Source organism: Salvia hispanica, chromosome 6, assembly GCF_023119035.1.
Source record: "Salvia hispanica cultivar TCC Black 2014 chromosome 6, UniMelb_Shisp_WGS_1.0, whole genome shotgun sequence".
Taxonomy (NCBI): Eukaryota; Viridiplantae; Streptophyta; class Magnoliopsida; order Lamiales; family Lamiaceae; genus Salvia; species Salvia hispanica.
Window position 1 is genome coordinate 47,725,984 of NC_062970.1, and position 20,645 is coordinate 47,746,628.

The 20,645-nt window shown below is 38.8% G+C and overlaps 2 protein-coding genes across 3 annotated transcripts; both read right to left on the reverse strand.

Annotated features, from left to right (window-relative positions):
* Positions 1–10,834: 10,834 nt before the first annotated feature.
* On the reverse strand, positions 10,835–12,625 carry LOC125195615 (receptor-like protein EIX2). The gene has a single exon (XM_048093748.1). It carries the CDS (start codon positions 12,623–12,625, stop codon positions 10,835–10,837), a length of 1,791 nt encoding a protein of 596 aa, XP_047949705.1.
* A 262-nt stretch (positions 12,626–12,887) lies between these two features.
* Positions 12,888–20,305, reverse strand: LOC125195944 (tetratricopeptide repeat protein SKI3). Of its 2 annotated transcripts, none has more exons than XM_048094245.1 (22): positions 20,176–20,305; positions 19,984–20,082; positions 19,361–19,573; positions 19,061–19,183; positions 18,894–18,977; positions 18,755–18,805; positions 18,517–18,609; positions 18,091–18,231; positions 17,925–18,005; positions 17,537–17,784; positions 17,285–17,456; positions 16,641–16,756; positions 16,501–16,558; positions 16,251–16,316; positions 15,933–16,145; positions 15,738–15,789; positions 15,287–15,660; positions 15,115–15,209; positions 14,547–14,789; positions 13,782–14,425; positions 13,381–13,584; positions 12,888–13,239 (listed from the first exon to the last, which is right to left on the reverse strand). In XM_048094245.1, the coding sequence occupies exons 1-22, from the start codon at positions 20,176–20,178 to the stop codon at positions 13,076–13,078; spliced, it is 3,537 nt and encodes a 1,178-aa protein (XP_047950202.1). In that variant the 5' UTR covers positions 20,179–20,305; the 3' UTR covers positions 12,888–13,075. The 2 variants fall into 2 exon arrangements, with proteins under 2 accessions (XP_047950202.1, XP_047950203.1); XM_048094246.1 differs by having other exon boundaries at positions 13,215–13,281.
* Between the last annotated feature and the right edge of the window lie 340 nt (positions 20,306–20,645).

Here is a 20,645-nt window from a genome sequence, read left to right on the forward strand (position 1 = left end):
GCATCTGCAGTGCAACTAAGTTCTGTAAATTGTCGAAAGAGACTAAACGTGTCAAAGAATTATTAGAAAGATCTAGAACTTGAAGCTCCGAGAGTTGGCTAAAACTTTGCGGAACTAAACCTTCCAAAGAATTATGAGAAAGATCAAGAACTTGAAGCTCGGAGAGTTGGCCAATGCTAAGAGGTATGGAGCCTTTAAAGTTATTTCTAGAAAGGCGCAATTGTTTCAATGAAGAAAAGGCTCTCAGATCTGGGATCGATCCATTGAGTTGATTAGAAGACAAGTCCAGTATTTCGAGTGATCCCAATAAAGGACCAAGTTTAGTAAGAGATGTAAAACTAAATGAGTTAAACGAGAGATCAAGTGAGCGGAGGTTGGTAAGGTTCCCTATTTGAGGAGGAACGGTCCCAAAAAAGGCAGACCGGTTCAGATTTAAGTGTTGCAATTGTTTCATGGAACCAATGAATTTTGGGATTGGAATGCCGCCAAAATCATTCCCACTGATGTCAAGATAATTTAAATGACGCAACTCAACCAATGAAGGCCCAATCTTACCTCTCAATGTTGCACGACTAAGGTCAAGGGTGATGACACGACGAGTGGTGTTGTTGCACTCAACACCATACCAATTGCAACATTCTTCGTCGTTTCGCCATGATGAGAGATTGTCGTACTCATCGATGAGGCCATTCTTGAAGCTTAGAAGAGCTTCTCTCTCACTCTCTATGCATCTCCTGAAACGAACACACGGAAAAGAACAAGAAGAAGAAATTTGATTGCTATTCTTTTATAAGAAATCATGATTTCTTAATAGATGGTATGTATATTTGTGGGATGATGGAGAATCTTAAGTTGGTGGGGTTTAAATAGTGTTGCTTCACATTGCACATTCTCACTTTCACACTAAATCTTGGAAAAACTTAGAGGAATTTCTCTCTATATGTGAATCCCACTAAATAGTGACAAAATGGACAAAAAAACGCTTTTGAATCTTGGAAAAACTTCTCTCACTATGATTCACAATAACTAGCGACAAAATTTACGTGGAATCTTGACATGCTATAAACAACATTTAATGTTCAAACTCAATGAAAGGTTGACAAAAAAATCAACATAATAAATTGAAAGAAAATTCGCGATGATTTAAAAGACGAATTTTTAATTGTACATGATTATTCTATCATTAATAAAATAAAGAATTTATTAATGAACAATTAAAAATGATGATTATATACAGTTATATATCGTCAAAAAATTGAAAATGCTGTGGACTTCAATCAGTCGTGATTCTTTTAAAAATTTGAGCTCTTCAAAATTGATGACAATCAAATTGTGAATGAAATTTGTCTTACTTCCTATGCAAGTATGCAACACAATAGAAAGGAACAATAACTAGCTAATATAATGATTTTGTACTAATTAAAATATATACATGACGAACATTGATATAAAAGTAGGAAAAAGATTTAATCAAGGCACCAGACAATTTCTAAAGCAATACATAGTTCTTCATCCTTTCTTCTTGTCCTATCCACGAGCTTGTCCACCTCTATTCACAAACAAGAAAATGTATAATATCTTTTTGAATAATAACAAATTATGGGCAGTTTAAAAATTCTTTTATCTTTTCAAACGAAAAGGGAGAAAATTTGAGAATGGGAAAATTTATTGAAGTAATTAGATGTAGTAATATTACCTGTTGTATTTCAACTTCGCCTCCATTTGGATACAAACACAGCAATCCTGACGTAGAGCCAATCTCCAGCATCATCAAACAAGTTGAAGAATGCAATTCTCCATGATTTCTTCACTATGAATGAAGCAATAACTCCCCAAAATCCGAAGATGAAACCAAAGGCCATTGATATGCCAACTTCTTGCATAAGTGAAAAGGTGGTGCCCTCTTTCTCATTCACGTTCTCGTCTGGATTAGTGGTGGGTGGACTCAAGCTATCTCCGGGGCACTTTGTCAGAGGGTTGCCACAAAGTCCATCATTCTCGACATAAGTGGATGCACTGAAGCTCTGAAGCTGAGTACCGGTCGGAATTTTTCCATTCAGGTTGTTGCTCGACAAATCAAGAACACCGAGTCTGTGTATTTCTGCCAAACTTGTAGGTATCTTGCCAGACAGTTGGTTATGTGACAGATCAAGAGAATCTAGCATTTCCATTTTACCAATATCTGTAATTATATCTCCTGTCAAACTATTTCTTGACAGATTCAATGATCTTAATTCCCTCATACTAGAAAATGATTTGGGAATGTTTCCTGTCAATCTATTGCTTGAAAAATCAACGAGTTTGAGAAGTTGGAGATTTTGCCAGAATTCTGATTCCCGACCTTTCCATTGAAATGTGGAATATCCGTAGTGCTCAAAATCATTGTGATTGAATAAGAATATCGAACCAAAAAAATATGGATCGAGATTCTTGGTATTCTTATAACTAGCCAAGACTGTAAAATTATTGAAGCAATCAGGTATTGTTGAAGACAGGTTGTTTATGGACAAGTCCAGAACTTGAATGTAACTAAGATTGCATATCTGGCGAGGAATACTACCATGCAACTTATTTCCACGAAGGTTTAGAAATCGCACTTTATACATTTGGCCAATCCAAGCGGGGATCTCTCCTGTTAACTTGTTCCCTCCCATATCAAGGAATATCAATTCTTGGCAAAGTCTCAAATTGTGAGGTAACTCACCTGAAAAATTATTCCCATGAAACTGTAGTATACTAAGGTTTTTTAAGGTAGCTAAAGAGCTTGGAATTTCACCGGAGAAACTGTTATTTGCCAAAATGAGGGACATCAAGGCGGGCGTTTTATCCCAGCAGTCGGGAACTTCTCCTGACAACTGATTATTTGAAAGGTCAAGGGTGTAGAGGTGATCATGTCGAGTTTTGCAGATAGATGAAATTGAACCGGAGAACATATTTCCGCTCAAGCGAACTTGGTTGGTATTGGCAGGGAATAATGGTATAGAGCCTGTGAATTGATTGAAACTAAGATCCATAGATTCAATGGAGGTGGATGATAGATTTGGAATTGTACCACTCATTTGATTGTCGGAGAGAAACAAGTACGTTAATAAAGAAGACGTACTCCACAACCACCTTGGGACTTCATCTGTTATATTTGCACCGCGGAGATCAAGCTCTAACAAGTTCCTCTGAGTTCGGATCCATTTCGGAAAATATGGGCCCACATTGCACCTAGCTAAAAATATATTCCTCAACTGAAAAGGAGGACTCCAATCAGGGGCAACATCCAACATCAATAATGGATTGAAGGATAAATCTAGTGTGTTTAACTTATCAAGCTTGATGAAATGGGATTCGGAGACTAAACCTTCCAAGGAATTATAAGAAAGATCTAGAAACTGAAGCTCGGATAGTTGGCCGATGCTTAGAGGAACTAAACCTGTCAAAGAATTATTGGAAAGATATAGAAATTGAAGCTTGGAGAGTTGGCCAATGTTTAAAGGGACCAAACCTGTCAAAGAATTATAAGAAAGATCTAGAACTCGAAGCTTGGAGAGTTGGCCAATGCTTAGAGGAATGGAGCCGGTCAAGTTATTGCCCCTAAGGTATAGTTGTGTCAATGAAGAAAATGCTCTTGGGTCGGGCACGGATCCATTGAGTTGGTTATGAGACAAGTCCAGTATTTCGAGTGAGTCGAATACAGAACCTAGTATAGGATGAGATATAGAATTCAAAGAGTTATGTGTGAGATCGAGTGAGCGTAGGTTAGTAAGGTTCCCTAACTGGGGAGGAATGGTCCCAGAAAAGTTTGAATACGAAAGATACAGGTCTTGTAATTGATTCATGGAACCAATGAATTCTGGGATTGGAATGCCCCCGAAATCCATCCAACTGAGGTCCAGATATTGTAAATGATGCAACTCAAGCAACGAGGCACCGATCTTACCTCTCAATCTTACATGATTGACATGAAGGTTGATGACATGTCCAGTGGTGTGGCTGCACAGAACGCCATCCCATTCGCAGCATTCGTTGCTTTGCCATGATGAGAGAATACCACGCTCGTCGATGAGGCCATTCTTGAAGCTTAGAAGAGCTTCTCTTTCACTCTCTACGCATCTCACTTGCGCGTCTCCTAAAACAAACACACACGAAAGAAGAACAAGAAGGAAATTGATTGGTATTCTTTTACAAGAAATCATTTTTTCTTAATGGATATATATATTTGTGTGATGTTGAAGAAATATCAATTTGGGGGGGCTTAAATAGCCCAACACATGTTTGTCTGTTGCATCTTATTGCAAATTATCTCTTTCACACTAAGTAGTGACAAAATGCTTGGAATTGTTGCACTTGAGCTTATAAATCTTCTTGTAAGAAAGATACAATGCAGATGTGTTAAAGGGGCAAGACAAAATGATTTCTAGAATATATGTGGCTAAGTCATATATTCAATATACAAAGACAAAAGGTCATCATCAGTTTGACTGATTCATCATAATTTGGTGTCATAATTGAGCATAAAATAAAAGAAATATGACAGTGCTTTGACTATGTTACAATCACTCATAAAATTCATGAAAATGATGAATTTACTAATATGTTGGCAGGAGAGAACTCCATATGTTATCGATGAGACCATTCTTGAAGCTTGTCTCAAACTCGTTCAAGTTGGTGAGTGACTATTGCAATTTTCACATGATTCTTTAAGGAATAAAACTACGTCGTTTTCATTAGAAAATAGTATATGAGAAAATTTGAGAATTTGAGGAAAGACAATTAGTAGTATATAGATTAGATTCCATAACATTCAATTCCACCAATACTTTTCTATCAACTTTATTACAATGTATTTGCCTTAGTACAAAAAAGCCACAAGCATTAATTTCTAAGAGAAAATACACACTACAAATGAAAGTAAAAAGACTATGAAAACAAAGTGAAAGTACATAGACCTCATTCAAAGAAAAAGAAGAAAAATATACAAACCAAATTACAATAACTTCAAAAGATCATCAGCCATGAGTTTGTTCACCTTGGTTCAACGCTAAAGCACTGCTGAAAAAAAGGGTGATGTTATGATTGCAGAAAAAGAAATGTGAATATAACAAATTCGATTAAATGTTGTGTTATTAGCTGCAAAAGTATTTAAGCACATGTTACCTGCATTGCATTTCAGTTTCGTCTCCATTTGGATACAAACACAACAATCTTCACGTATAACCAATCTCCAACATCATCAAACAAGTTGAAGAATGCAATTCTCCATGATTTCTTCACTATGAATAAACCAATAACTCCCCAAAATCCAAAAATAAAACCAAAGGCCATCGATATGCCAACTTCTTCCATAAGTGAGAAGTAGTTGTCTTTCTCATTCGTGTTTTCACACGGATTAGTGGTGGGTGGCCTCATGGTATCTTCGGGACACTTTGGCATAGGGTCGCCACAGAGTCCAATATTCCCGGCATAAGTGGATGCACTGAAGCTCTGAAGTTGAGTACTTGTTGGAATTTTTCCAGACAAATTGTTGTTTGACAAATCAAGAAAACCAAGAGTGTATATTTTTGCCAAACTTGTAGGTATCTTACCAGAGAGTTGGTTATGTGATAGATCAAGTGAATCTAGCATCTCCATTTCACCAATATTTGGAATTATGTATCCTAACAAACTATTTCTTGAAAGATTTAAGGAGTTTAATCCCCTCATATCGGAAAATGATTTTGGAATGTTGCCAATCAATCTATTGCCTGAAAAATCAATGAGTTTGAGAATCCCAAGATTTTTCCTATATTCCGATTCATGACCTTTCCACTGAAATGATGAATATCCGTAGTGTCCATTCTTAGTGGAAGGACATATACCCAAAACATATGGATCAACATATGTTAATGTGGTATTCTTACTAGCCAAGACAGTAAAATTGTTGAAGCAATCAGGTATAACCGAAGACAGGTTGTTTACGGACAAATCAAGAACTTGAATACTAGTAAGATTGCATATCTCGGGAGGAATATTCCCATGCAATTTATTTCCACGAAAATTTAGAAATTGCATTTTATACATCTGGCCTATCCAAATGGGGATGTTTCCAGTTAACTTGTTCCCTCCAACATCAATGAATCTTAACTCTTGGCAAAGTATTAAACTGTGAGGTAACTCACCAGATAAATCATTGCCATGCATTTGGAGTAAAACTAATTTGTTTAAATTGCCAAAAGTAAGAGGAGTTTTACCCGAAAAACTGTTGTTAGCCAAATTGAGGGAGTACAAGTTTGGCATTTTCTCCCAGCAGTTGGGAACCTCTCCTTCCAACTGATTATTGGAGAGGTCAAGGGTACCAAGCCGGTCGTGGTGAGTTTTGCATATGGATGAAATTGAACCCGAGAGCTTATTTCCACTCAACTTAATTTTGGTAACATTAGCATGAAATAATGGTATAGGACCTGAGAATCGATTGTAGCTAAGTCCTATAGACAAGATGGAAGTGGATGAGAGATTCGGAATTGTACCACTTATTTGGTTGTCATATAGATATAAGTAGGCTAATGAAGGAGACGAACTCCACAACCACATCCGGGCTTCATCTGTTATATTGGCACCACTGAGATCAAGGTATGACAAATTCGTCTGAGTTCGGATCCATTTTGGAAAATATGGCCCCACATTGCACTTGGCTAAAGATATAGTTTCCAATTGAAAAGGAGGAATCCAATGAGGGGGAATATGAAAGATCAATGAATTGAAGGATAAGTATAGTGTCTTTAACTTATCAAGCCTGGAGAAGTGGGATTCAAAGACTAACCCTCCAAAGAATTATAAGAAAGATCTAGAACTTGAAGCTTCGAGAGTTGGCCAATACTCAGAGGAATGGAACCTATAAAGTTATTTGCCTTAAGTCGGAGTTCTGTCAATGAAGAAAAAGTTCTCAGGTCTGGCACTGATCCATTGAGTTGATTATAACTCAAGTCCAATATAGAAAGAGACTTGGAAGAAGAGTTAACAAGAGTCGAGATTCTCAATCCTTAAAGAGTTATACGAGAGATGAAGTGAGCGCAGGTTGGTAAGGTTCCCTAATTGAGGAGGAATGATCTGAGAAAAGTTAGAATGACTAAGAAACAAGTGTTGTAGTTGTTTCATGGAAGCGATGAATTGTGGGATCGGAATGCCTCCAAAATCATTCCGACTGAGGTTAAGATAATTTCAATGATGCAACTCAAGCAACGAAGAGCCAATCTTACCCCTCAAATTTGCATTGTCGAGTTGGAGGGTGATGACATGGCCAGTGGTGTTGTTGCACTCAACACCGTGCCATTTGCAGAATTCTTCGTCGTTTCGCCATGATGAGAGATTGTCGTACTCATCGATGAGGCCATTCTTGAAGGTTAGAAGAGCTTCTCTCTCACTCTCTATGCATCTCACTTGCGCGTCTCCTAAAACAAACACACACAAAAGAAGAACAAGAAGGAAATTGATTGCTATTCTTTCACAAGAAATCATGCTTTCTTAATGGATGGTTTGTGGGATGATTACGAATCTTAAGTTGGTGGGGTTTAAATAGGGTTGCTTCACATTGCAAAATTCTTACTTTCGCAATAAATCTTGAAGTGGAAAGCGTTTTAGACCATACAAATCATAAAGCTTAGAAGAACTTCTCTATATGAGAATTAATCACACTAGTAATGACAAAATAGGCAAAAACACGCTTTTGAATCTTAATTTGAAGAACTGTTCTCTCCATGATTCACAATACATAAATTTAATGTGAGAATTGCGTTCAAAGTCAATAAGAAAAAGACAAAATAAAAATTCAAAGGTTTGTCCCTACCTGGATCAAATGGCCACGGTCGTTGGTTTGGCGCAAACACAGCACGCTTCGGCAGTTCAATTGGATGAGACATATCCACCCCAACAGTGATTAATTTTCCTCCTCTATTTGAATACATAATGCCATATCCATACTTTGACCAATGTACGACATTTACACAATTCTCCTTAATTAGATCATTTTTATCCTTTGTATTTTCCAACTCAAAAGGTCTCCCCCTGTTAGCATCACAGGAATCAGCACCTTCAATTCCAATATTCTCATTAGAAATGTGCACCTCTGGGGTAAGATAATCCTTATTGCCTTTGTGAGCATCAGCGTCATGCGCAAACGACTGATGACTAATACTTGCCTTTGTGAGCATCGGCGTCAACTGGTCGTGAGATCCTTCACTCTGTTTAACTTCTTCGCTCACATCTACCCCGACAGCATTATTGATGGCAATATTAGTGATGCCGTTGGGAACAACGTGAATGTCTTTGGGAACATCCGCACTCAATACCATCGCGGGAGGGTTATCATTGTTTTCCCCAGTTATATTTTCATCATCAGTATTCACCTCAAACCACGCGTTCAACCGGGCGAGAATGGCTGCTTGCTCCAATCTATAAATATGCAATTTCTCGTTGTAATCACTTACTGCAGTTGTTAAGGGTATTTCCCTTAACGAGGGTCGGCGGCTATGCTCGATGACCGGCAGAACTTCTGGTGGGTCCCAACAGGTAGGCGAGTGCGGAGGCTGGTCTGGGGATTGACTGGTCACACGTGCGGGCTGACCGTACATGTCCCGCGGTGGATGGTTGGCGGTGTAGCGGGGCTGATGGGAAACGGGCCGGACTGGAAGCGCTCTAACCTCCTCTTGAGGGTGAGGTCGGTCCCAGGAGGTATCCGAGCGTCGGGGCCGGTCAAAGGTCGGGTAGCCGCAGTCCTGCTGTCGCACCGGTGGGTCCCAGCACGTCGGGCGGTGCCGCTGCTTTCCATGAGTCGGGTGGCAATCGAACCCTAATTGGGTCTCTTGATCTCCGTGATCAGATAGGTGGCCACCCCTCTCGGCGTAGCCGCTGCGGTGTCGGGGCCAGGCGTCTTGCGCGCGATCGCGGTACCCGATGGGCTGGTATCTCGGCCGTGGGCGACGATCCAGGGGATCCAAGTGGTGTGAGACGTAGGGTGGTTCTGGATCAGGCCACGATGGCGGACGAAGTACTTCCACTCGGCAGGCCGGAGGGTCCCAACAGGTCACACGACGAGGTTGGATCGGCTGGTAGGGACGGAATGGCTGTGCGGCTCGAGGGAAGTCATATTGACAGCGACGACAGCCGGTGTAGTCGTATGACATGCCGACGGACTGATGCATGGTTGTGTTAGAGATTGTGGTGCAGCGGCTGATTTTTTTTTATTTTTATTTTTTTTTTTATTTGGGGGATATGGACGAACGCGGACGGAGGATGAGCACGAGATGAAAGCACCAGTTGTTACGTACGTATTTCGTAACGGTCCCGGCAAATCGGAAAGAGACAAAAGAAGATAAAACCGGCGACCGGAGAGGGTCGGCGGTGAACGAACTCTGAGCGGCTGTGCGCGGGATCACCCGTCGGGCAGCGGCGTCGAGAGGGGTTCCGGCGCCCTTGCTTAGGGTCGGCGGAGAGTTGTGGCTGTGCGCGGGAATTGTCCCGTCGGGCAGCGAGATAAACACGAGTTCGTGTATTGCCAATATTTGGGCGAAAGGTAGAATTTTATTGATTGACTTGAATGCATGCAAATAATAACCATCTATCCCTATTTATAATACTCAAATACTATACCCTAACTTATTGAACAAGAAAATAATCCAAATAAATATGAAAAGATATGGCTAACTAAATAATATAGATATGGGGATAATTCTAGATAATATGCTCGTATCAAAAGGTTGGCTAAATTAAATCCACTAAAAATCTACAAAATTAATTGATGATTCTATGCATCTTGATTTTCTGGCTTAACTGAATGGACTATCTCTTAACACATGATAAAAAGTAGGAAAACACTTAATTTGCAATAATAAGTGCATACACTATTACATCATCACTAATTAATTAAAACATATGACAAACATTTAAAAGTAGGAAAATACATAATCCATGTATTTGTATATAATTCAGGTACCAAAACTATTTATAAGCAATATATAGGTCTTCCCCCTTTCTTCTACTATCCATGAGTTTGTCCACCTCTATTAAGAAAGAAAGATTGGATAATACCTTGAGAATAATATATAAATAATAAATATGCATTCAATTACAAATCATAATAAATTAAGCATGGGTTTAATACACTTTGAAAATTCTTTATCCTTTCAAGCTAAAAGGAAGAAAATAGAGAATGGGAAAAAAAATATTGAAGTTAAATATAGTTGATATTACCTGTATTTCAACTTTGTCTCCATTTAGATACAAACACAACAATCTTGACGTAGAACCAATCTCCAGCAGCATCAAACAAGTTGAAGAATGTGATTCTCCATGATTTCTTCAATATGAATGAACCAATAACTCCCCAGAATCCAACTATAAAACCAAAGGCTATTGATATTCCAACTTCTTGCAAAAATGAGAAGGTGTTGCCATCTTTCTCATTCATGTTCTCGCCCGGATTAGTGGTGGATGGCCTCAAGCTATCATTGGGGCACTTTGGCAAAGGGTCTCCACAGAGTCCATCTTTCCCGGCATAAGCCAATGCACTGAAGCTCTGAAGTTGAGTACCCGTTGGAATTTTTCCAAACAAATTATTGTTCGACAAATCAAGAACGCCAAGAGTGTGTATTTGTGCCAAACTTGTCGGTATCTTTCCAGAGAGATGGTTATGTGATAAATCAAGAGAATCTAGCATCTCCATCTTACCAATATGTGGACTTATATATCCTGTCAAATTATTTCTTGACAAATTCAAGGAATTTAATCCTATCATAGTAGAAAATGATTTGGGAATGTCCCCGGACAATCTATTGCTTGAGAAATCAATGAGTTTCAAAAGCTCTAGATTTTCCTATTCCTGGCCTTTCCATTGAAATGATGAATATCCATAGTGCTTATTACCATTCTTAGTAAATAAATATACTGAACCAAAAAGGAATGGATCAATATGCGTGGCATTCTTAGTAGCCAAGACAGTAAAATTGTTGAAGCAATCAGGTATTATTGATGACAAGTTGTTTATCGACAAATCCATAACTTGAATATTAGTAAGATTGCATATCTCGGGAGGAATACTTCCATGCAATTTATTTCCACGAAGGTTAAGAAACTGCATTTTATGCAACCGACCAATCCAAGTAGGGATCTTTCCTGTTAACTTGTTGCCTCCAACATCCAAGAAACCCAATCTTTGGCAATGTCTCAAACTATATGGCAATTCACCATATAAATTATTACCATGCATCTGCAATGCAGCAAATTTCTGCAAATTACCGAAAGAGCCAGGAATTTTACCCGAAAAACTGTTGTTAGCCAAATTGAGGGAGTACAAGTTGGGAATTTTCTCCCAGCAATTGGGAATCTCTCCTACCAACCGATTATCGGAGAGGTCAAGGGTCTTAAGATGATCGTGGAGAGTTTCGCAAATGGATGAAATTGAACCGGAGATCATATTTCCACTAAACTGAATCACGGAAGCATTGGCGGGAAATAATGGTATAGGACCTGAGAACTTATTGAAACTAATATCCATGTATAAGATGGAGGTAGATGAGAGATTCGGAACTGTACCACTTATTTGATTGTCGGAGAGATACAACTTTGCTAATAAAGAAGATGAACTCCACAACCACCTCGGGGCTTCATCTGTTATATTGGCACCAAGGAGATCAAGGACTGACAAATTCCTTTGAGTTCGGATCCATTTTGGAAAATATGGGCCCACATTGCACCTGCCTAAAGATATAGTTTCCAATTGAAAGGGAGGAATCCAATCAGAGTCAATATCCATGATCAATGATGGATTGAAGGATAGATCCAATGTCTTTAAATTATCAAGCTTAGAGAAGTGGGATTCGGAGACTAAACCCTCCAAATAATTATGAGAAAGATATAGAATTTGAAGCTTCGAGAGTTGGCCAATACTTACAGGAACTAAGCCTTCAAAAGAATTAAGAGAAAGATCTAGAACTTGAAGCTTGGAAAGTTGGCTTATACTTAGAGGAATGGAGCCTGTAAAGTTATTTCTCTTAAGGTTCAGGTGTGTCAATGAAGAAAATGATCTCAGGTCGTCTGGAATCGACCCGTTGAGTTGATTATAAGACAAGATCAGTATTTCCAGTGATCCCGATGCGAAACCAAAACAAGAGAGAGATGTACAACTCAAAGAGTTTCCCGAGAGATCAAGTGAGCGCAGGTTGGTAAGGTTCCCTAACTGAGGAGGAACGATCCCAGTAAAGTTAGAACAACTAAGATACAAGTGTTGCAACTGTTTCATGGAACCAATGAATTCCGGGATTGGGATGCCTCCAAAATCAATCCAACTGAAGTCAATATAGTTTAAATGATGCAACTCAAGCAATGAAGAGCCAATCTTACCTCTTAATTGATCAAGAAAGAAACCGAGGTCGAGGGTGATGATATGGCCAGTGGTGTTGCTGCACTCAACACCGTGCCATTTGCAGCATTCGTTGCTCTCCCACGACGAGAGAATACCACGCTTGTCGATGAGGCCATTCTTGAAGCTTAGAAGAGCTTCTCTCTCACTCTCTATGCATCTCACTTCTGCATCTCCTGAAACAATCACATAGAAGAGAAGAACAACAAGAACATATTTGATTGCAAATCTTTTATAAGAAATCATGCTTTCTATATTAAAGGATGATGAAGAATCTCAAGTTGGTGGGGTTTAAATAGCCCAAACACATTGCTTCACATTGCAAATTTTCTCATTTTCACACTAAGCAGTGACGAAGTGGAAAATGGGCAAGACTTTAGATTCAACCTAAACCCACTATATAATGTTCATTAATGGATTCAGGTACAAATGATAGAAGAAAGTGAAGAAGGATGAAGCTCCGGCAGCTTTAAATTACCATATGCAAGTTTGTTGTGGATATAATCAATGTAGAAAAGTAAAAGTATTGATCCATGTAAAAGTAGTAGTTGTAGTTCCTGCACCACTTTCAAAGTATCTATACAACTAACTCACAACAGGAACTCCAGTGTTACGGATGCATCCACCTCGAACTAAACCTAAACTACGTAAGGGTGGAAACGAACCTGCAGTAGGGCCATTTCCGATCACCTGATTCTAGGTTAGAGAGTGGTCGTACTCCTTTAACAAGAACTTCCAATATCTCGAACACGAAGGATTCATATGGATGGCTCGCAGAATCCATCTCATTGTACTGCCACCATGAGAAGACTCTCTAGATAGCAAATGCATTTGAAACAGGAGCTCAGCAGATCGGTTTTCTGCAAGCAACGAAGGGGGCATGTGTAGGAATGGTCAACATTCCATTCCATCATACCAAGCATGTCGTTAATGTGTTGTTCAAATGAAAGGTTATCATATGGTCTAGATGGAAACTACAAGCATTATTCAAAGGAACAAACCTGGAGGCCAAGAAAACCATTCATCGCGAAGGTTGACGAGCCACTTCTCTTTTGAGCCAAGGCTTGCTTCTGCTTGACCCAGCAACAGTGAAACAAGAGGCAAAGGATCGGAAGAGGTATCTTTCGCTTTCTTCAGACTTCTTATGGCACGTGTTATGTATTGTGACTCGCACTTCTGTCTGGCAAGCTCCATGCAAATAGCGCCTGCATTTAACGAAAGACAATGTCACTAAGTGGTGCAAGGCTAATAACAGCATTAAAATCCGCCTTCTCGTAAAAATAGCAATATATAGTGGTACCATGTTCCATGAGTTTGAGAGTATTTGAAGAGCATCAAATAACAGCTTTCACGATTAAGGGTCGAAATATGAATGCAGACGCATAAGTATAAGAGGCCATACCATGACAAAGAAAGAAAGAACTCTCGTCATCAGCTACACAGCATGCTTGTGAAAAGAATTCTTCAGCAGCAACAAAATCACCAAGCGAAATAGATATCAAACCCTGCACCAAACTAAACAGAGCCGTCCATACATTCCATGACGTCTTGAGATCTTTGGAGCAGTCTTCAAATTTCAGAGCTAAAACGGTAGAATCATCTTGTAGGCCATATCTGGATTCAATAAACTTCAAACAAATCCAGCCAATATGAGAATAAGTTCCAAGCTCCAAACAATATTTGTATTCTTTCCGCAGGTTCACAAAATCATCCTCAGAGGCATATGCACGGCAAAGTAGCAAATGTGCGAAAAAGAGATGGTTACTATGAAGTGATGCGCCTAAAGCACTTCTCACAAGTCTGAAGCATTCAGTATTATTGCCTTGTTGCAGATTCACCTCGGCAGCACAGAGAAGAAGCTGAAAATTCTGATATTGCCTTGATACATCTTTGATGGAGAAATTTTGATCAGACAGAGCCACAGCTGTTAGCCGCTCTACAACATGGCAACCATGCTGAGGAAAATTTTCTGCACGAGTCTTCTGTAAGCAGTTTAGCGTAAGTAAATACCTTGCATTGAAGTTCCAAGGTTCTTGATGCAAATACCTGTAAATTTGCCAAACTATTCAAATTCGGTTTTGCGAGGGAAAGCAATCTGATCTGGACTAATATACAGCAATCATTGAACTAGCAGTAAAATAACTCGAGGGGTCATGAAAAAATATACTTTTGCAGCACTTGAATGGCCCCAGATCCCGAATGGCATTGACGTCTGCAGGTCGGTAGTGGAAACTTTTGATTTGGACTTCCAATGGCATAACAAGCAACATTTCCAGCACCAACGATCTCATATGCTGATTTGAGACCATCATCCTTTTGATAGTCAGACAAATCCAGTGAAGAGCATCGGGTTGCAAGAGAAAGATATCCCCGTTCTTTGCTTGATAGCAGCAGATAACCAAGAAGATTTCTGTCAGAAATAACTAAGTCAGATAGCATCATTAGAAGTGTAACACAACAAGATCCACATAATCTAAAAGAGGTTTTATTTAGAGCTAGTGCCTAGCAGCCCGACATAGTGGATATGTTGATGAAAACCAGAAATAAAATGCATCCTTTGCTTTGCACTCTTGGGAGAAGGGCATTTTACACTGTGATGGGATAAACAGGAATTAGCATGCTCGAGACCCCACCAACGAAAATATAGGAGCAAACAAAAGGGGAAGCACCATCATCAAAAGTTTAACAAAAAATAAGTCAATATAACATTAGTATATGTATTCACTCGAGGTTACCTCAATACACTGCTGTTAGGGAACATGTGAACTGCTTTTCTAAGGTGATCTACTCCCTTTTGAATTCCAAGGGAATTTTCGTTTCCGCTTTTCAGCTGACAATACAAATGAGTGAATGCTGCTATTAATAAAGTCGAAAAGCATTAATTATAAATATAAATCAGGAACTTACAAGTTTTCCAACTGTAATTAACATGTGCATTGAAATAATGTCTTCACGAGATGTAACAAAGGAACGGCTGCTCGAAACAACTGCCTCAAGTTGATTGTTTGAGTCCAGAACATGAATAGCAGAAACAATAAAACTAATTTTTGAACTGCTAAAAAGTTGTTTGGGCATTTTCAAAATGCTTGTGATCGCAGATTCCTGTCCAGATATGCTGTAAAGCATCCTACAGATGAAGCTAATGGAGGCAGCAGCTAGGTTTTCTTCCATAGTTAAAATGCTTGAAGCAAGTGATCTTGTTGCAGATAGAGCCATATCATTCTTGCCCAGTCTCCGTAAACATAAAGCATATATATGCAGGCCCACGGTGTCGAGCTGTCCTAGAAATTTAAGGAAGCATATCAGCAAAAACATAAAATTTAACAGAAATTACAGTATATAAGTAAATAACTCACACCTTTTTGCCTTAAATGTTCGCACTCTTCAACTGCTTCGCTTGCATTTCCAGCCTGAATACGATAAAGATTTTTCAGAACAAACATCAGAAAGAATTTCCAGAATACTCTCCAAAAGAATTTCCTGAATAGTTAACACCAGAGTATTTTGACTATAAAAGTGCATCATGAACTGCCAAATAGACTGAACAAATTACCATGCAAAGTGATCTTGCCAAATTGATGGATATATTGTCTGAATGAGATTCTGATGTTTCGTCTGCAAAATACTTTAGAGCATATCTGGCCAGCCTGTAGGAGGCGACTGCACCTTGATAATCAGATCTGGATTCACATACTAGACCATTCAAATTGTGAGACTCGGGATAGTGCGGAATACGCAGCAACGCCTGTTGGATGGCTGCAAAGACCTACAATGGCCATTAAATTGATAGGTTTACACTTTGACATCTGTTTGATAAAACAGTATATGCATTACAGAAAAACTCATGCAAAGAGATATTATTACTGTATACCTCTGAAGATGACAAGCAACTTGAATGCATCGCAAGCTTTGCAAGACCAATCTGGAAATCTGCAACCTAATTGACCATATATGATGAGAGCTTTAATGATTAGATTTCAGCATGGAAATGCAAAGGGTGTCATTAAAATATTAATAATTATTAAGATGATAAAATGACAGAACCTAAACCCATATATTATTAATGTAATGTAGCTTCCACAGGAAATTCCAAAATCAAGCATGAGTAAAGCATATCATACCGGGGATATCTGTACAGCCCGTAGACAGCACTCATACGCTTCATTCTGCTCAAACTTTCTGAGACCAAACAAATAAGAAACATTTGAGACTTTGCCTGGAAATTTCATGAGGTAATTTTCTATATTCTCCCTAGTGTTACCTAACATCAGCATCTGCTGACATGCCTGCCCATGGTAATGCAAGTGAAGGTTCTATACTTCTAGCACGGTCAAATGCTTGTTGGGCCAGTTTCTTTTCACCTTCCAGTCTATAGAGCTGTAGAAGTCCATAATGAGACCCTTATGAGGATTTATAAGAATTGAGGATGTGAATAAATGAAATTATAATAAATAAGGATAGACACATAGAAAGGGTAGTAAATAAATATAATCATTGATTTCTGTAAACAACACAACATAAAACTTTTAATCATTCTAAATACAACACCACCTTTTAATTTTGACAATTACATCCCTAGTTGTTTCCAGGAAAACTTGTCCGATCTGTAAAGTCTGGGGATGTTGTAATTGCACAAATTGTAAGGTAGTATTGTAATTGCACTTAAAAGTTGTGTGAACATTGCAAATTTGGATAAAGACTATGTTACTTCCGGAAATGTACCCTAAAAGGCTAAAACTAGTGGTGCAATCCAAGTTTTAGTTATCAACATCAATCATCCAAACATAATCCATATATGAACCACCAATTCAGAGAAACCTGCTACAAACTAATATCCCATATACGAGCAATGCTTTAAACAATATTGCTGGCTCTTATACCAGTCTTAAATAGATCAGTAGTTACCTTCCCAAGGTAAGCCCACGCAACTGCTAGAGACACGTCCAATTGTAATCCACGCACCAAAGCATGTTGCTTTAGTGCAGCATTACTGGATAAGCATGCCAATGCTACCCAAAATTCTTCATTGTAACCCTCGAGTAATATACCACCGAAGCACATCTTTTCAGCAATAGGCCTGGTTATTTGATGATAGACAGAAGGGTAAGACCATTGACATCCACATCGTCAATCCATGTTAAGGAAACAAATATTTACCAAACACTCCAATCATCTTTAGGAGATTCCTTAAAAGATAAACTGACATCTGCTGCAATGGCAACATCAATATATGCATTAGCTAGCCAAGGGGCCAAGTGCAAAGCACGCTGATAGGAGCGACTGGCATTTCTAGAAGCAATGAAGCAGGTCCTTTTCCATGTACTGACAGAAGATTTGAAAGATATCTCATCAACTTGCCCAGGCCTGGCTTCCTCTGTCCATGGGTTACATCTGGCATACATAAGCTAAGAGAAAAGACTCAGAAGTCATTCTCAAAGGTTCATATTAAAACTACAAACCAAGTCTGTCTGAAGCAGGGAAAGGAGTTTGATATGAAAACAAGAACATATTACGAAAATGAATAAAATATTTCCTGGTTTTATACCTGAATATCTCCATGTAGCTTCCATGAACATGAAAAGTTACCAGCTAAAGATGTAACATGCATGGAAACTTCAGCTGCTTCCTGGAATCAGCTTGAATCTTATATAAGTAAATTTAATCATCATATAAATAATCACATTAAAAGGATCTTACTTTGAGATACTGACCTCTAAAAGTGAAGCTCCCCATCTAAAGGCACCCGAATTGACACATTCCTTCGCTAAACCAAGAAAAGCAGAAGCAAGCCCATAATTTGCGGACACATTGTGTGGCGATATTATCAGTGCTTGCTGAAATTGCTCAATTCCCTTTGCAGAAAAAGAAACATTTGCAGAAGGTAGGTATCACTAAATGAACCAAACAAAGTATTCATATTAAGCGAAAGGATTTAGATATATGGAACATTTGAATAGTCAGACCTATCTACTGTCATTTTTCAATTGAAGAAAGTGTAACATAGAAGAATAGCTCTATCTTACACTTCTTTTGGCAGATAAAGATCTGCTCTTGAAGTGGAGCAGATTGCTGTAGTAAAGCTATAGTACAACAACAAAGAGATAGAGAAGGAAAGGAAGCAATGAATAATGCCTTACCTTTCTGAAAGAGCCAAGCATCAAAGAAATATTTCCACTTTCAACCAGAGCAAATATCCTCGAGTCGTCCAACTCAACAGCTCTACCATATGACTGTTACAAAACGTGAATAAAGATAAAGTACGGTGCCACGGTGGCGTATCCGGATTTCACTTAACTCCTTGAGATGACAAAAGTCTAGAAGGGAATCCTCAAATATTTTCAGAGAAGGTGTTGCACTGCTACAAGAGAGAGTTACCTTAAGTGCCGCTGTAAACATACCCATTCGTCCATAAGCAAGACCTAGTGTCTACATAAGCAAATAAAGATAGTAAGACAGAGATCTACCACCATAACTATTTTGAATATACACGTAAATAGGAGATAAGGCTGAGGACCTCCCACAAATCAGCGCTAGTAGGAAATCCACGTATGGCTTGTTGAAGGCTCTGTATGGCTTCAGCCCAGTTTTTAAGATGAGCCTGAAAGAAAGTAATTGACCTCCGTAAAAAAGTGTGATGACTCTAAACAAGAGGCCAAGCATTTCATGGCTGCAGAAAGAAACCTGAAGGTACCCCAGCCGACGGAATGCCCAAAAAGCCCTGGCAGACTTCTCAGAAGCTTCACGACAAACAGCAATCATCAAGTTATCTTGGCCTCCCTCATCCAATAAATCACAAATTGCTTCCTGGAATTTAAAGTCGAATTGACTAATGATCATACAAGCATTTCAACATTTCAGAAACCCCGGAAATGTGGATCTTTAAATGTGCAAATAAAACACATTTCCTGATAGGTCATACATCACCAAATAAAAAATACCACAGCATTAAAATCGACATAAACAATCAAAGAAGAAAAATACTCCGGCATCAGAATCATCAGGATTAAGAGCAACAGCTCTCTGGTAGCACTTGAGAGCTCGTTGCGGCTCGGGCGAAACACGAGCATAGTAATGACCTAAGTATCTAAACGTAGCAGCATTCTGCGGATTGAGTTTAGCTGCAACCATGAAATGCTCCACCGCTTCATGCCTCAGTTCCGGCCTTCTCTCCCCCTTCTCCCATAGCACCACCCCCTGAAAACAATCAAATCACAAATACTATGAATTGAAAATTTCTCTAACAATCAAATTAAATTAACACAGTAAATAATACTCCTATTCAAGTATTACCAGAATGAATTGAACATTTCTCTCACAATCGAAATAAACTAATACAGTAAACGATGAACAATACTCCAATTCAAGTATTACCAGATATGAATTGAACATTTCTCTCACAATCGAAATAAACTAATACAGTAAACAATAAACAACACTCCTATTCAAGTATTACCAGATATGAATTGAACATTTCTCTCACAATCGAAATAAACTAATACAGTAAACAATAAGCAATACTCCAATTCAAGTATTACCAGATATGAATTGAACATTTCTCTCACAATCGAAATAAATTAACACAGTAAACAATATTCAAGTATTACCAGATTGAAACGAACAGCGGCGTCATTCGGATTGGAACTCGCTGATTCTCGCAATTGCTTTAAAGCGGAGAAATCGCAGTCTTCTTCTTCTTCCAGAGCCTGCAATCATATCAAAATCGAGGAATCGGTTACTAAATTCGCGTAAACTGAAGGTTAACACTAATAAATACTGAATTGAGAGAGAGAAGCTACCATGGCGCCGGCGATTAACAGGATTTCACTTTGCTCGAATTGAACTGAGCTGCAGTTTCAGGAAGATGAGTTCTCAGCTGTGCCCTTTCAAATCTTTTGTTTGTTCTTTTTTGGGTTACTTACACTTTCCATACGAAATGTTTCACCAATGTTTCAAATCAGTACAAACTATTTCAAGTTAACAAATACTCCCTCCGTCCGCGAATAGGAGTCCCATTTTTCCATTTTGGTCCGTCCACAAATAGGAGTCCCGGTTCATAATTACTATAAATGGTAAAGAGGCCCCATATTCCACCAACCCATTCCACTCACATATCATTTAAAACTAATATATACAAGTGGGGGACCCTTATTCCACTAACTTTCTTCCACTCACTTTTCTTAACATTTCTTAAAACCCGCACCAATAAGAAATGAGACTCCTATTGTTGGACGGAGGGAGTATCATACAAAAAGTTTGATTAGTATTG

Coding starts and splice junctions, on each gene's coding strand:
- LOC125195615 (XM_048093748.1), bottom strand. CDS start 12,625: ATGATTTCTTATAAAAGATTTGCAATCAAATATGTTCTTGTTGTTCTT.
- LOC125195944 (XM_048094245.1), bottom strand. Junction 19,184..19,360: donor CTGATGATTCTGATGCCGGA/GTATTTTTCTTC, acceptor TTTAAATTCCAG/GAAGCAATTTGTGATTTATT. Junction 14,790..15,114: donor CCTAACAGCAGTGTATTGAG/GTAACCTCGAGT, acceptor TATTTCTGACAG/AAATCTTCTTGGTTATCTGC.